This window comes from Psammomys obesus, unplaced genomic scaffold (genome assembly GCF_907164565.1).
Source record: "Psammomys obesus unplaced genomic scaffold, mPsaObe1.curated_primary_1811, whole genome shotgun sequence".
NCBI classification, from domain to species: Eukaryota; Metazoa; Chordata; class Mammalia; order Rodentia; family Muridae; genus Psammomys; species Psammomys obesus.
Genome location: NW_026592510.1, coordinates 23,514,560 through 23,528,944, shown reverse-complemented (window position 1 = coordinate 23,528,944; position 14,385 = coordinate 23,514,560). Strand labels below are relative to the sequence as shown.

General features: G+C 44.4%; 2 protein-coding genes across 2 annotated transcripts; both read left to right on the top strand.

The window, feature by feature from the left end:
• The first annotated feature begins 228 nt into the window (after nucleotides 1-228).
• On the top strand, nucleotides 229-1,191 carry LOC129681976 (olfactory receptor 5A1-like). The gene has a single exon (XM_055614194.1). The coding sequence runs from the start codon at nucleotides 229-231 to the stop codon at nucleotides 1,189-1,191; it is 963 nt and encodes a 320-aa protein (XP_055470169.1).
• A 6,704-nt stretch (nucleotides 1,192-7,895) lies between these two features.
• Nucleotides 7,896-10,010, top strand: LOC129681999 (macrophage-expressed gene 1 protein-like). The gene has a single exon (XM_055614221.1). It carries the CDS (start codon nucleotides 7,896-7,898, stop codon nucleotides 10,008-10,010), a length of 2,115 nt encoding a protein of 704 aa, XP_055470196.1.
• Nucleotides 10,011-14,385: the final 4,375 nt, after the last annotated feature.

The following is a 14,385-nucleotide window of genomic DNA, read 5'->3' as shown; positions in this document are numbered from 1 at the left end:
ATTATCTCGATATACTTTTACATTAACAGGTTCATCAGGTAAAGATGATAATGAGCTCCACACATTGTGAAGGGAATTCTGCATCTGGTGTAGGATAATTATTTTGGGGGATGTCTTCTGGTTGTAGGAGTCTATGATTCTTTGACAAAGCAGAAAAGTTTCTTCACTTGGATTTGTGTTGCCCCCGGAAATCTACCTTCGGGTCTTTGAAGACGCTGTAGCTGATACATGGATGTGAGAAGAAACATTAGCATGGTGACTGATTTCATTTTTTTGGGATTTTTAGAGTGTCCCCAGCTGCAGGCTGTCCTCTTTGTATTGTTTCTGGGGACCTACCTGGTGACCCTGGCTGGAAACCTGGGCCTCATCGTCCTGATCAGAATGGACTCACATCTTCACACCCCCATGTACTTCTTCCTTAGCAACCTGTCCTTTGTTGACGTCTCATACACCTCCTCCATAGCTCCCAAGATGCTCTACGATTTCTTTAGGGAGCGGAAGTCCATCTCCTTTATAGGCTGTGCTACCCAGCTTTTCTTCTTTATTGGCATGGGAAGTAGTGAGTGCTGTCTCCTGGCTGCCATGGCATATGACAGATATGCTGCAATCTCCAGCCCTCTACTCTATCCATCCCTCATGTCGCCCACCATCTGTGTGGGGATGGTCATCACAGCATACGCAGGAGGGTTCCTCACTGGCTTGGTGGAAACCAGCTCCATATTCCAGCTTCATTTCTGTGGGTCTCCGGTTATTAACCATTTTTTCTGTGACTTGCCACCCCTAATGTCTTTGTCTTGCTCTAGTACTTTTATCAGCCAGGTAGTGAACTTCCTGGTTGTGTGTGGAGTTGGTGGGGCATCAGCCCTGGTTGTCTTCGTCTCCTATGGCTACATCATCGCTGCCGTCATGAAGATTCATTCAACCCATGGGCAAATGAAGGCTTTCAACACCTGTGCCTCTCATCTGACTACGGTGGTTCTTTTCTATGGCTCTGGTCTCTTCTCATACCTCCATTCTAAGGCTGGCTACTCACAGGACAAAGATAAGGTGGTGTCTGTGTTCTATGGTGCAGTGATCCCCATGTTGAACCCTATCATCTACAGCCTGAGGAACAAGGAGATCAAAGAAGCACTGAAGAAACTCAAGGAGAGAAAGAAGCAGGTGTCCTGTCTATGCTATATAGTTACTTAGGTTAAACAACAACAACAACAACAAAACTTTGTTCACTTTGTATACTCCCTGTAGCTCCCTCCTTCCTTCCCTCCCAATCTTTCCCATCCTTCCCCCTTCTTCATGCATGCCTCTCCCCAAGTCCACTGATAGGGGAGGTCTTCTTTTCCTTCCTTCTGATCCTAGTCTATTAATGTAATTAATAAAAAATTAAAAAAGAAAAAATATTCAAAAAATGTTTTCTGAAATATCAGAGTGACATTTTATTCAAATATGCTTGCTTTTATTTTTATTTTTTTGTATTTTGTTTTGGTGATACATAAATTGTGTGATAAAACTGGGCATGGAGAGACTCCAATAAAACTCCATTGAGATGCACATCATCCTCTGTACCTTGTAGCCCCTAAAAGAAGCATGTTTCCTTTATTCTCGTTCTAACTGATTCACTTACATCAAACAAGAGAAATAAACAATTATTTTGTAAGAGTAACTACAAAAAAAAAAAAACCTTAAGCCTTTTGGTAAATGTAAGTAATAAAATAATAATGTGGCTCAGAAAATTGATAGTGAGTTAAAAAAAAAGTGTTTCAAGCAATAGCCCCTCCACTTGGCTCTGACGGGACTTAACCTGCCATGGCGGGTTGGTACCCATGGTGGAAGCGGGGAGAAGGGGTGTGAGGGTAGGACTGGGAGGAGAGGAGGAAGTGGGGGCTGTAGCCAAGATGTAAAGTGAATAAACAAATTAATTAATAGAAAAAAATAAAAATAAGATCTTAAACAATAAAAAGGCTCCCTCCCCCATGCTGCCCAATGAACATGTCTGCCAGGCAATTGTGCTCAATGGATATTTATTTTCTTTACTTTATTTTCTTACTATGGGCTGGTGTCAGATTTTAAATTTGGTCACTTGAAAGGTAAAATAAACAGGTTTGCGATGATATTCCTCCACCATAGGCTACCAGGTGCTAAGTTCAAGATACCATATATTAAAAACATGAGCCAGTCTCATAAAAGACCCCTGTGCCCAGATATATTTGGTCCTTGTGGAGCTCCTGTCCTGCAGGTCATATTAACTCCCCTCCCTTTTTTTATTCCCTGCACTCTGCTGAAGGTTTGGTTATGAGTCTTAATATCTGCTTTGATACACTGCAAGGTAGAGTCTTTCAGAGGCCCTCTGTGGTAGGCTCCTGTCCTGTTACTTGTTTGCTCTTACATCCAATGTTTGTCCCATTTATCTGATCATTGTACCCTGGGTCCTCTTTCTTGTTTATGTGTATAGATTTCAGTATGTTTATCTTATCTTAGAGGTCTATATAAGTGCATATATACCATGTGTGTCTTTCTGCTTTTGGGATACCTCACTCAGGATGATCGTTTCTAGGTCCCACCATTTGCCTGCAAATTTCATGATTTCCTCGTTTTTGATTGCTGGGTAGTATGCCATCGTGTAAAAGTACCACAATTTCTGTATCCATTCCTCAACTGAGGGACATCTGGGTTGTTTCCAGGTTCTGGCTATTACAAATAAAGCTGCTACAAACATGGTTGAGCAAATGTCCTCGTTGTGTACTTGAACAAATTTTGGGTATATGCCTAGCAGTGGTATAGCTGGGTCTTGAGGAAGCACTATTCCTAATTGTCTGAGAAAGCGCCAGATTGATATACAAAGTGGTTGTACAAGTTTGCACTCCCACCAGCAATGGAGGAGGGTCCCCCTTTCTCCACAACCTCTCCAGCATGTGTTGTCACTTGAGCTTTTGATCTTAGCCATTCTGGTGGGTGTCAGCTGAAAACAAGGACCATGTATGGATGCAACCTAGAGCTCTGCTCCGATGTAGACCTTGGTAGATTAGTATCCAAGTGGGTACTCTAATAAGGGGAACAGGGACTGTTTCTGATATGAACTCTATGGTGAGCTCTTTGACCTCCCACCCCCTAGGGAGGAGCAGCCCTGCTAGGCCACAGAGGAGGACTTTGCAGCCAGTCCTGAAGACACCTGATAAACCACTATCAGATGGAAGGGGAGGAGGTTCTCCCCTGTCAGTGGACTTGGAAAGGGGCAGGGAGGAGATGAGGGTGGGATGGTGGGATCGGGAGGGAGAGAGGGAGCGGGATACAGCAGGGATACAAAGTTAACAAACTGCAACTAATATTAAAAAAATAAAAATAAAAAAAGAACACGAGCCAAAGCCTAGTCATAGGGACATGCCGTTCATTGATGTCTTTATTACAGTAAAGAATGGTTCTTGCCAATTCTCCTACCTCTTGGCTTATATTGTCTGTCCCCTTGTCTTGGATTACTATTTGTTCAATGGGTGGTGTCAGTTAGATATATTAACTTTGGATTAGGAACCCACTGACATGATTTCAACAATGATTATGCAGAGGGAGTAGAGTAGTGGGGTACCTGTAAACTATGTTTAGGAAGAGTTGAGGATAATGGTGTGCTGTCATAAAGTCCAAGGAGGCCAGATACAAGGCACCAAGATCCCCGGCTTTTATATCTATAAAGTCACGATGAGGAAAAAAGCAGGGACAGAACGTATGAGAGACCCTACATTTGGGTTTTCAACTCAGTCCAGGAGTCACCTGCAGCCAAAGATAGTAATAAATGTGACCCAATGCAAAATTGCAAATTTACTTAAACACTACTGATATTTTTTTTAGATAAAAGAAATCAATTGTATTCTCAATCATAAATTTTGTAGATGGTGCCATGTTACAATATCAGAAGTTTGGACACACCTGTAAATAGAATGGCATGAGGTCAGGCCTGAAATCTCCTCTTGACGAGGTATGACCATCCGGAAAAGAAAAACTTCCCCGAGACATTCTGATTTCATATCTGTTTACCAGATCAGTTTTATCTCTTGACCTTCAATGACTGTTAGTTTGTGTCCTGTATGCAGTTTTCTTTGAACCTTGACATCAGGCTTTCATAGTGTTCTGATAGCCTGGCCTCAATTTCCATGCATTCTGTAAGAAGTGTTACCTCCCCAGTGTTGTCCTCATTCCAGAACATGATCCAAGATAAGATATCCACATCAGAGAGTTAGCTGGAGAATGCAATTTGCCACTAAAATAATTTTTAACTGTATTTTCCAAGATGATTCTCGAGTAAACGGTAAATGAAGTCATGTCTCTTTAATGATTGTGCATATAAACCATGGCGAGTTACAACAACCAGCTCTGAATCACATTGTTTTACTGTGTCCTCACCTCATCATTTCTATGACTAGCTGAATTATTGGTAATGTCTATGGGAAGAGATGATTTAAGCAGTATATTCCTTTGTCAAGCCTTCCTTGATCCTAGAGTCATACAGACCTGGCAATCACTACAGAAATATGTTTTTATATAAAATACTAAAGGAACTATCTCTCTCCATCTGACACTATTTTTTTTCCTGATTGCCTTTTCCTAAGCTGTTAGAATCCATGCCTAAGCTCTTCTTTACTCTTCCTTCAAAGCACTGGGCACATCCTTCCCCAAACTATGTACTTAATAAGTATCTTTTTAATAAATAAATAAATCTAAGCTTACCTGGTAAGTAATTTAGAGATGTGAAACTAACAGAAGGGAACAAACACTTATTTGACAATCATGATGTGTCAGGCGTTATACACAGCTTTTTAAAAACTTGAGTTTCAATTCTATAAAACATACACAAATTTCTTTGTTAAGAAAATTGAGGACTGGATAGATAGCTCAGGGGTTAACAGGACCTGCTGCTTTTGCAAAGAACCCAAATAGAGGCTACTATTTCTTTATTAGAGGTTATTAGAAAATAGGGAAGGAAGAGAGAAAGATAGAGGAGGTCATATAATAAGTCACATAGAAGGAAGTTCTAGTTCCGTATAGCATATGTGTAATTGTAACCTCTTGTTCCCTTTTATTGAAATCCCCCTACACAAAACAATAATATATTTTGAAAGGATGAAATATTTAATACCCTATTTTAATCATTACAAATTATGTGTATGCATCAAATTATCGTATTGTATCTCATAAAAATGCAGTTACTATGTGCCAATTAAAACATGAAAACCACCAGATAACAAGAGTTTAGGACAAATCGGTTTCTACTTGGATGTAGCAATCATTGAGCAATATTCAAGTTATATAAAACCCAGTGTCCTAGCCTTGACTTTCAGCATTCTTTTCTGGAGTTTCAGATCACCTCCTTGAGCAGACCTTTGCAGGGTTAGATCCCATCGTTGAACAGTCTTTCATGGATCATCTCACAGATGATGGTCATCCCTTTGGACAGTTTGTGGATGCTATTCAGAAGTCTCCTTGCGGATGCTGGCCCCAACTCTGGTCACACCACAGAGATTGACTCCATCAGTCTGAAGGCCTTCATAGACCTAAGTCACACCTCACTGTTGGTCATACCTCTAGGTTATTTTTCAGGGGTCAGGTTCCGAATGCTGTTCTTCCTCTTCCTCTGGTCCTGTGCAAGGCCAGATTATAGATTCTGGTCTTATCTTCACTGTCATCTTGAAAATGCTGACCCTGGCCCTAGGCAGCTGCCTGATGTCCGGCATCCTGATGATTAGAGGGTGAATATGTTACACTGCAGGCTTCCACTTGGCTGAGTACTGTGCAGTTCTGACGGAAAAATTCCTTCCTGTGGTCTAGAGTAATTCTACTGGCTACATTTTGGCTTATAACTCTGGTAAAACTTATTCTGTGTTTCCCAAGAGTATGGGTTTACATATAGTCTGAGGCTATCATGCCATGACTCGGCAGAGGTCTTTTAAAGATGGTATCTTGCTGTTAATTTGGTAGAGGGCTGAGCAAAGAAGGGCTCTGCATCTTCTCTATTGTCAGGTGCAACCTTTCTTTCTGTTCCTTTCTCTTTAAGATGTCTGTTGTTGGGGGCATACTATCAATCCTCTGAGGCCCTCTATCTTAGGCCATAGCTCTGGTTACACTCTTAGGAGGAAGGAGAGCTTTCCATCCAGGACAGACTAGGTTCTTCACTTTGTGCTTTCTAACTTTCCGACTTTACCTTGAAATTAAACTAGGGGTTCCTCACCATTACCTTTCTTGACAACTGCCACCCAACTCTCCCAAGTTTATTCAATAACGATGACATCTGTCATCTTCTGGAAGTTGACCAAGCTTTTGCTATTACCACACAGAAGCACTTCCCATTGGCTTTCTCTTTCCAACCCCCATAATAAAAGAGATCGCAAACCCACTGGGTTCTTTTTTTAGTAGACAGACATTCATGGTGGGAGAACTCCCTCTGAGGGAAAGGAGTGGACTAGGAAGTGAGACCATCAAGTTAGAATCAGCCATGGAGAAGAGAAAAATATCACTGTCTCGATATTACTTCCTCCATAGTCTAGATTGGAGTTTACCCTGCAGATGTCCTAGCTCTCTTTGTGTATTAGGATTCAGATGGGCCTCTTAGGTTTCTGCAGAACACATAACGTGGGATGATCCTGGCCCATGCAACCACTCCACACGGATGGCGAAATACAAGGATTGGAAATATCTGATCCAGTTTCAAGCCTGCACAGGATAACCGTGACACATGAATCATGGATCCTTGTGATACAGTGTGAAAAGCTTGTACGTGGTCCAGCGGATGTCACTTCCAGCTTGTTAGAGGAAGTGGAAGTGCCTTTTAGCATCTCAGCTGCACACCTTTTGGGGAAGAACTGTTTCCCTCTGCTTGAGGCCAGAGCTTAGTGTTTAACCCCGGGCATTTACTCACCTATGATGAACAGCCTGAAAGAATATGCGCTCGTACATGTAACTCAGCAAGAGAGAGCAAAGGAAATTATTGGTGGAAGGGGAAAACAGGAAGGTGCCTGGTGAGAGTCAACTTACTACCCTGGTGCGCAGATTTAGATGGTGTCCTTGGTCACTATAGTTTTCTGATAAATTAAAATTGAGATCATGCAGTGGCTTTTGTCTTCTTCATGACTATTTATATATGGAAAGAAACAGTAGCTGTATAAGGTCCCTCCATCTCACATGAATGCTTAGGACAAGACAGTCTGGTGTCCCAGCCTACTGCAAACAGAATTGTCTTCGTTCTTAATCTCAGCCCCAGATGATATCATCTCCGGGCCACGGGGGCTTGTAGCAATGAGACATCATAAAACGCGCAGGAGTGCCTTCTCCGCTTCCTTTTTTTTTTTTTTTTTCTGAGAGGACAGCCTCCACCCTCAGTAAGCCAATGAGAAATCTAAGGCTTGTCCATGAGGTAGAAATACCCTGCATCTGGTGGAGATAAAAGCATGCCAAGAAGGGCAAACATTGCTACCTACCTCTGCATGTTCAGCCAAAGAATCGGCACTGGAGACCGATAAGAGAACAGAACAGAGAGCCAAGACTGGACCAAGTCTAAGAGAGTGAAGATAAAGCCAAAGCTTTTTGTAGGCTCTTCAGGTAGGGAACAGGCAAAATGTGGGATCTGCTTATTCTGAGGACCCATTACTGCTGCACAGTAAGCAGCTGGGGTAAAGAAAAAAGGGCAGTGGGTTATGAAGAGTCTATGTTCACATATGTAGTATACTATAATTTATTGCATGACCTAGCAGTCTTAAATACTCCAACCAACTCTCATTTGCCTGTTTTTCAGTTAGCAGAGTCAGAGAGAAAGTTATGGTTTTGGGAGAATTGCTAAATTTTCTGTTCAAGCAACTGATTTCTTTCCCATCCTCCTGTTTGCTTCAAGCTCTCTGGTGGCTGGGATGGTCAGCACCATGAACAGCTTCATTGTCACGATCCTCATCTGGACCACAATGGTGTTTGCTGAAACAGACAAGTCTCTTGAAGAGATCCCTGATGCCGGTTTTCGAAAGTGCCAGGATGCTTTACATCTGCCTGTTTTGGAAGTGCTACCTGGAGGTGGCTGGGATAACCTGAGGAATATAGACATGGGACGGGTGATGGAACTGACGTACACCAACTGTAAGACCACTGAAGACGGAATGTACCTCATCCCCGATGAGGTCTTCACTGTTCCTCAGAAGGAGAGCAACGTGGATATGAACTCGGAGATCCTGGATTCCTGGGAGAATTACCGCAGCATCACCTCGTTTTCCATCAACATGAATTTTGATTATAATCTCAAGGTCAACGGCAAGTTCTCGACTGAGTTCCAAAGAGTGAAGACCAATCAGGTGAAGGACAGGACTGTAACTACAAGAGTTCAGGTGAGAAACCTGATCTACACGGTGAAAAATAACCCAAGCGCAGAGCTCAGCTTAGGGTTTAAGAAAGAGCTCATGGAAATCTGTGACCGTCTAGAGAAAAACGAGATAAAGACGGCCAACTACCTGGCAGAACTCTTGGTCCTCAACTACGGCACACACGTAATCACTAGTGTGGATGCTGGGGCTGTGCTGGTTCAGGAGGATCACATCAGCTCCTCCTTCCTTAAGAACGGTGAGGGGACCCGTGTGGCCGTGACTGCATCTGCTGGACTGACCTTTGCAAAGATGGTGAACTTCAACACCGAGATGGACTTTGCCTACAAGAATACCTTGGCCACAGGCTACCTTGCTAACAGAACCAACTCCAGGGTGCAGAGCATTGGAGGCACTCCGTTCTACCCAGGCATCACCTTAGAAACCTGGCAGAAGGGCATCATTAACCACCTGGTGGCAATAGACCGCGTTGGCCTGCCTCTGCACTTCTTCATCAAGCCTGACAAGCTGCCTGATTTTCCACAGCATGTGCTGGAGAAGCTGTCCAAGACAGTGGAAACTGCTGTGAAAAGTTATTACAACTTTAACACATACCCGGGCTGCACAAATGTCGATTCCCCCAACTTCGATTTTCAAGCCAATATGGACGATGGCTCCTGTGATGGTAAAATGGCTATCTCTCCCTTTGGAGGGGTTTATCAAGTGTGTTCTCAATACTCAGGGCACAATAACCTTTCCCTCTGCTCAAATTTGGAGCAGAAGAATCCACTCAGTGGTGATTATTCTTGTCCCTCTGGCTACACCTCTGTCCATCTGCTGTCTCAGACCCATGAAGAAGGTTACCATGACAAGGAGTGTAAACAGAAATGCACCCTCAAGATCTTCTGTAAGACAGTGTGTGAAGATGTGTTCCGAGTGGCCAAAGCTGAATTTAGGGCTTATTGGTGTGCGGCCACTGGCCAAGTACCTGAAAACTCAGGACTTCTCTTTGGGGGAGTCTTCACTGACAAGAGCATCAACCCTGTGACAAATGAACAGTCATGCCCGGCCAGTTACTTTCCACTGAACCTGTTTGAAAACCTCAAGGTATGTGTTTCTCTGGATCATGAGGTGGGGCCCAAATTTTCAATCCCCTTTGGTGGGTTCTTCAGCTGTACAATGGGGAACCCCTTATATAATTCTATCACGTCTGGAATCTTAGAGGAGTCATTTCTGCGAAAGTGTCCTGGGGGCTTCAGCCAACAGCTGGCCGCTATCATCGATGGATGCCAAGTGTCCTATTGTGTCAAGGCTGGGGTCTTTGCAAAATCATCCTTGGCCCCCGTCAGGCTCCCACCTTACACTCAGCTACCTATTATGAGTCAGGTTGCCAACAACTCCATTGTAATGACAAGCGGAGAGGGTGCCAGACCCTGGGTTAAGGACTCCTACACCCAGCAGTGGAGGCTGGAGGACTCGTCGAAACTGGACAGTAGTAGCCTATCAGCAGGTGCAGCTGCTGGCATCACAATTGGGGTTATCCTGGCACTAGGGCTTTTAATTGCCATGGCCATCTACGGCAAACTGAGGTTTAAGAAGAGTGAATATGAAATAGGAAGAAAGGTGCTTCTCCCTTTTCCAAGAGCTAGAGTCACTCCTGCTGGGGTACAGGATCCAAATCCAGCTTAAGCCTTCCCTAAAGAGACCATTACTCTCATCTCCAAGCCCAGGTTCAAGCTCCCTCTTCACTCCTTTCTCCTCCACCTCTGCCTTCCTAAAAAGTAAAGTCCCAGCTGCAACAAAAAGGAGGTTTTCTAGCTCTGTGGTTTCGTGTATGTCTCTGCATTAGGAATTAAAGGATCTGGGGGAACAAGGTAGGGAAAGAAAGACTTTCAACTCATTGAGCACAACGCAGCCCTGGTTCTTAGCCGTAATGGGAGCACTTATCTCCAAGCAAACTGGTTGTCTTCACCTGAATCTCTCTGTGTGAAAACAGTTGGGTTGGAGAGCAAGAGCCTTGTGGTGAACTGCATTTAGCCTGAAGTTGGCAGAGGTTTTCCAATTTGTGAACTGGAAGACTTTGCTGTCCCTGTGTCTTGTTTTCAGTTTTGTATCTTAGACTCTGAAAATACACAGATGGTCCTGTTCAGCCAGTGCATTGGAGACTCCTGAGCTCTGCTTGGATGACTGTGTCATCTCCCAGGGCAACTGAGAGGAACTGCAGGACTCACAGCAAGTACCTGTTCTGTGTCTGCCTCACAGTTAGGATTTACTTTTCCCAGACCACTTTCAGACTTTAGAGGAGTGTCAACAACTCTTCGGATAATATTTTAACTTACAGACTTCTCATGAAAGGGCAAAAGGGTGATGGAAAACTAGAAATAAATCAAGAAACACTGAAGAGGGCTCCAATGTCCCAGGGACTAGCTGGTTTCTTCTAGCCAACAGATGTCTACTTTTGAGGTCATCATAAATTAGACACTGAAAGGGACTGTTGCTTGGATAAGCCAATTATTGTGGCTTAGTTTTCTATGTTACCAAAAATAAAAGCCTTTATTTTTTCTGTGAACAGGACTCGGCCTTAATTCCTTCCCATCACAAGTGTGAGTACAAATACAAAGACACATACACAGACACACCCCATGGTCCAACAAGAATATTTTTCTAGGAGGGAAAAACGTAAAAGTCAAAATAGGCCCATATTTGAGTGTTACTTTCTCCCTAAAACTAAAGCCAAACAGAAAACATCATGTCCTGTCTCATTAGTTTTCACTTGTTTTCAAAGCTAGGAGCAGGGTTGATGTGATGAAAGATTGTGTCATCAAGTTAACTGGAAAAAGGCATCTAGAAACATCTGTGACATGAATTTCAGTTCCAGGATGGCTTTCATGGGGCGTCTGGCAGAGGGCATGATTGACACACCTGGCAATACTCGGGGTTCCTCTCCATTTTAATATATGATTTAATTCTCTGCAACATGGAAATCCCTCCGCCGATTCCTTAGCAATCATGTATCCATTCACCACAGCACATCATCAGTGAGCTATATCTTCTATGAAAAATGACATGTTCTCTCCTGAAAGTATCCAGTCAAGGGCTCATGCACACAGTAGGCCCACCTAAAGAGCTCCAAGTGTCTCTGCCCCTGGGAATAGTGGGAAATTATTCGCTTGTTTCCAGCTGAGATACAGAGAGGAGTGAAGAGCTGAATTTGAATTCTGCCCTCTTGACTGTCCACCCAAGAGGCTGATTGTGGAACCTCTCCTGCCCTTTTCAGTTTCAAAATGTTCAGTATTAAAACATTTTCCTCTGTGTTCTGTCAGTTCTTGGGTGGGTTTGTATGCTTCAGCCAAGCTCACACTTTTCCTAAAGTTCCGATGCCCCTCTGTAAATCCTTTAAGGATTACTGAGTCTGCAAAGCACAGCAGCACGGCAGGAGACTCCCAGACCTCTGATGTGCAAGCTTCCCACTGAGACAGAAGTATCTCGCCAGCATATTGCTAAAAAAATGTGCGTAAATATTCATTAAAATGTGCACCCTGTGAGATGAAGTCACACCCACACAGCGGATAACAACCCTCTGTAGCCCCAGTTCCAGGGGATCCAACGCAGGAAAAATACTCATGGACATAAAATCAAAGTAAGTAAATCTTAATTTTGTTTAAAAAAGAAGTTAAGTTCATGGTACTCAAGATAACTGTCATCCCCCAAGTTCACACACTCATTTCCCCCTTGCTATGTGGTCTGTCTCTTGGGGAGGAACCCAGAGTCAAGTCAGGTCAAACGTGTGGGTAGAAGAGATGTGGAAATCTTTAGAAAATAAACAAAAGGGGAGCGTCCCTTTAGCTAGCTAGCTGGACTGAGGTTACCCACAGATAGCGGAAGTTACCCGCATGCCTCTGAGACAGGTGCCAAAGCACTTCTACAATAACAGCAAGTCTGTGCTTGTTCATTTGCAGTGTATTGTTCTGCACACACACCTCATGAGCACCAGGGGGCGATGTCCTCCCGCAGAACAACACCAGGAACAGCGGTTACAAACACAACACCTGACGCCTGGACCTCCACCAGCCCTCTCCCAGAAAAGCTCATTCGGAGTGTGCCGACAACAGACGAGCACAGGGGGGCAGTACTCGTTTCTTATGCTGGGTGGATCTGTCCTCGACGCCTTCACGCTGTCGTGTACCAATCTCCTCCGAGATAAAAACGTTCCGTCTTGGAGGGAAGCTTCTTAAGACACAGACTGTTCTAAGGGGAAATCAAACATTCCAACCTGTAGGTCACACTCCCTCCCTGGGAAAACTCAGGCCAGGAACTCAAAAGGCGGGAATCTGGAGGCAGGAACTGAAGCAGAGGCCGTGGAAGAACACAGCCTACCGCGCTCCCGATGGCTTGCTCAGTCAGCTGCCTTATCCGTGGCTTCTCTTCACAGTAGTGAACTCCTCTGAGCGAGACAACTAGGTGCTCTACGCCCCACTATCAGCAAGCATAGACAGACAGTAAGGACTACTGAGAGAGGCATTCACAGAAGAGCTGAGCTACCTAGAAAAGGCTCAGACCAGACAAGCCGCCTGGGGGAGGCAGAGATCAGCAGTTACCTGGAAGAGGCTCACATCACCGGAGCTAGCCGGGAGAGACAGTCTCCAAACTGTTGAACTGTCCGCAGGCTGTACGGTGGGCTCCAGGTTCCCAACTTCCGTGGGCTGCCATCCATGTTAGGGCAGGCTGTTGGTTTCCTGGCATTCTTTGTGCTGTTTCTGGTTCTGTAAGCAACCCCTCGCCCATATTCCTGTGAGAAAACAAAAACAAGCAACAAGCAAGAAAACCTCATTGGCTCACCCAGATGCACTTTGGTGGTGTCCATACCTGGTTGGCCATCAGTTCTGTATTTGGGGTGAGAAGAAATTTATTCTCGATGTTCCTGAAATAACAACATAAGCAGAAAGCAGAGCAAGCCCAGAGACTGCAGTTTTGTCCAAATATAAAATCACAGAGAAGTCTGAGTCTAACAAATAGGAGAAGGGGAATGGAAACACAAAGGCACAGACAACCACAGACACGGCATATAGCTTTCCAAGGGATCAGCGCCTCACAAGGTGTGTCTCCAATCCCAGTTGTCTTCCTGGAGCCTCAGGGAGGGAGAACATGGCTGCTGGTGCTGAGAAGGTGAAAGGAAAAGCATGGGTTCCCCTGCTTGGCCAAGGAGAGCACATCAGAGCTTCTCTTGGGAAACAGTAGCTAGTGCCCAGGGTCTGACCTTCTTAAACTCTGTGACTACACTCTTCTGGGTTGACACAAGAGAAAGGGCAAGAGACTCCTCCTGACCCCAAGGGGTTTCTTTGCCAGGCTAGGGTACCTGGAGCCTTAAAGGATGTGGGAGGGACACAGCCCACTGATAGTGTGTTCAGTGTTCCAGAGGGTTAAGAGCTGTCCCAGCAATCAAGAAGACCTGAAGCAACACAGATGTGACTCTAGTTCCCATTAACCCAAACCAAGAAATCAGCATAAACACACACGTGCGAGTCTTGGGCCTCTCAGCAAAAGCCAAAGATAAAAACCCAGGGACCAGGGACGGATACCACCACCAGATGGGCAAACCACCTCACCACAAACAGTTCTGGTGGAAATAAACTTAAGTCTCATAAATCACTCAGCACACAAGAGAAGCAGTCACCAAGAGGAAGTGCCAGCAGATGCACTAAAGGGGATGTGCCCAGCGCATAAATTAAGACGAATAAATTAAGAGTGTCCTTAAACTGACCGAATGAAACCACTCAGCTACAGGTTTAGAGTCAAGAAGATTGCTATAACCGGCTTGCAGATCCTGAGCCATGTACCATAGAAAGAACATACATCATGGACTTTTTCCATGTACCATGGAAAGGGCCTCAGCAGACTCTGCAGATAGCAAACAGACTCAAAGACAAAACTGACTTCCTTAAAGCTACCAGCAGCTTAGTGGCAGAATGAGGAGGAATTGAATCTAGTCTCCACTTTCCTAGCAGGCTCTGTGTTACTGTGTGTGTGTGTGTGTGTGTGTGTGTGTGTGTGTGTGTGTGTGTGT

What these genes read in the sequence shown, in the direction of transcription:
- LOC129681999 (XM_055614221.1), top strand. Translation starts at nt 7,896, where the DNA reads ATGAACAGCTTCATTGTCACGATCCTCATCTGGACCACAATGGTGTTT.
- LOC129681976 (XM_055614194.1), top strand. Translation starts at nt 229, where the DNA reads ATGGATGTGAGAAGAAACATTAGCATGGTGACTGATTTCATTTTTTTG.